We start from the raw sequence: 1,069 nt of genomic DNA on the forward strand, positions 1-1,069 counted from the left end.
GTCCGTGCAAGGTGAGTGGGGCTCCTGGAGCAGCTCCTGATGGGAACCACCCAGCGGGCTCTGCTCAGCTAGAGCAGGGATGGGGAAGGGGCTCAGGGCTGGTCCAGGAGAGGATGCCATGGGCCATCGCCGTGCCCTTGTGTGAGACTCTGCTCCAGGCAGGCCCGGGGCTGGGCAGGGGCAGAGCCTGGTCTGATGGCCCCGTGCTTCTCCCCACAGCCAAACCCAGCCCCCCGCTCGTGTCCGGACCTCAGCAGAGAGCGAGGCCGGAGGAGTCGGTGCCTTTCACCTGCACGACTGGAGGGTTCTTTCCTGAGAAGATTGAGGTGAAATGGTTCAAGAACAAGAACCCCATGGGGGCTCAGCCGCCCCAGGTCACTGAGTGGAGGATGAAAACCTACAACATGTCCAGCACAGCACAGGTGACCCTGCAGAAGGACGATGCCCGCTCGCAGCTCACCTGTGAGGTGTCGCACTCCACGCTGCCGGCCCCGCTGCGAGGGAGCTTCCAGCTCAGCAGGGTCCTGAGAGGTGAGGGCTGGGGGCTCACATGGGGGGTCCTGCTCTGTGGGGCTGGGGTCCCTGGGAGGAGGACACCCTGTGGGCAGCAGAGCCGGGCACAGCAAACACCGAGCTCTGCCTCTCTTCCCAGTTCCCCCCAGCGTCGAAGTGCGCGCTGAGCCGAGCCCCGTTGAGGTGAACAAGACCGTGGCCTTCACCTGCCTCCTGAAGGAGTTTTACCCAGCTAAAGTGTCCATTTCCTGGCTGGAGAATGGGGCTGAGATAAAGGGGCAGAACCTCTCCAGGCCACTGGAGGTGTCCCGGGGCTTGTTTGAGCTGAGAAGCCGGGTGGAGGTGCAAGCGACGGAGGAGAAGAACGGGTCCACGATCACCTGCATGGTGGTGCACGATGCCCAGGCCCCTGCCACCTACTCAGCCGTCCTGTGGATCTCCAACCCGACCCAAGGGGGATTGAGCAACGAGTTCCAGATGAATAAGGGTGCGTCAGAGCTGCGGGGATGGGGTGCCTGCCAGGGTGGCTGTGTGGTGTCACCCCCTGAGGAAGCTC

General features: G+C 63.6%; 1 protein-coding gene across 1 annotated transcript; it reads left to right on the forward strand.

Annotated features, from left to right (window-relative positions):
• Window positions 1–219: 219 nt before the first annotated feature.
• On the forward strand, window positions 220–1,042 carry LOC102035156 (tyrosine-protein phosphatase non-receptor type substrate 1-like; the record flags this gene model as incomplete). Its single annotated transcript, XM_005431582.2, has 2 exons — window positions 220–531; window positions 653–1,042. Coding segments are annotated over 2 exons (702 nt in total), but the record flags the coding sequence as incomplete, so codon positions are not given.
• Window positions 1,043–1,069: the final 27 nt, after the last annotated feature.

The sequence above is a fragment of the Geospiza fortis genome, unplaced genomic scaffold (genome assembly GCF_000277835.1).
Source record: "Geospiza fortis unplaced genomic scaffold, GeoFor_1.0 C13421820, whole genome shotgun sequence".
NCBI lineage: Eukaryota > Metazoa > Chordata > Aves > Passeriformes > Thraupidae > Geospiza > Geospiza fortis.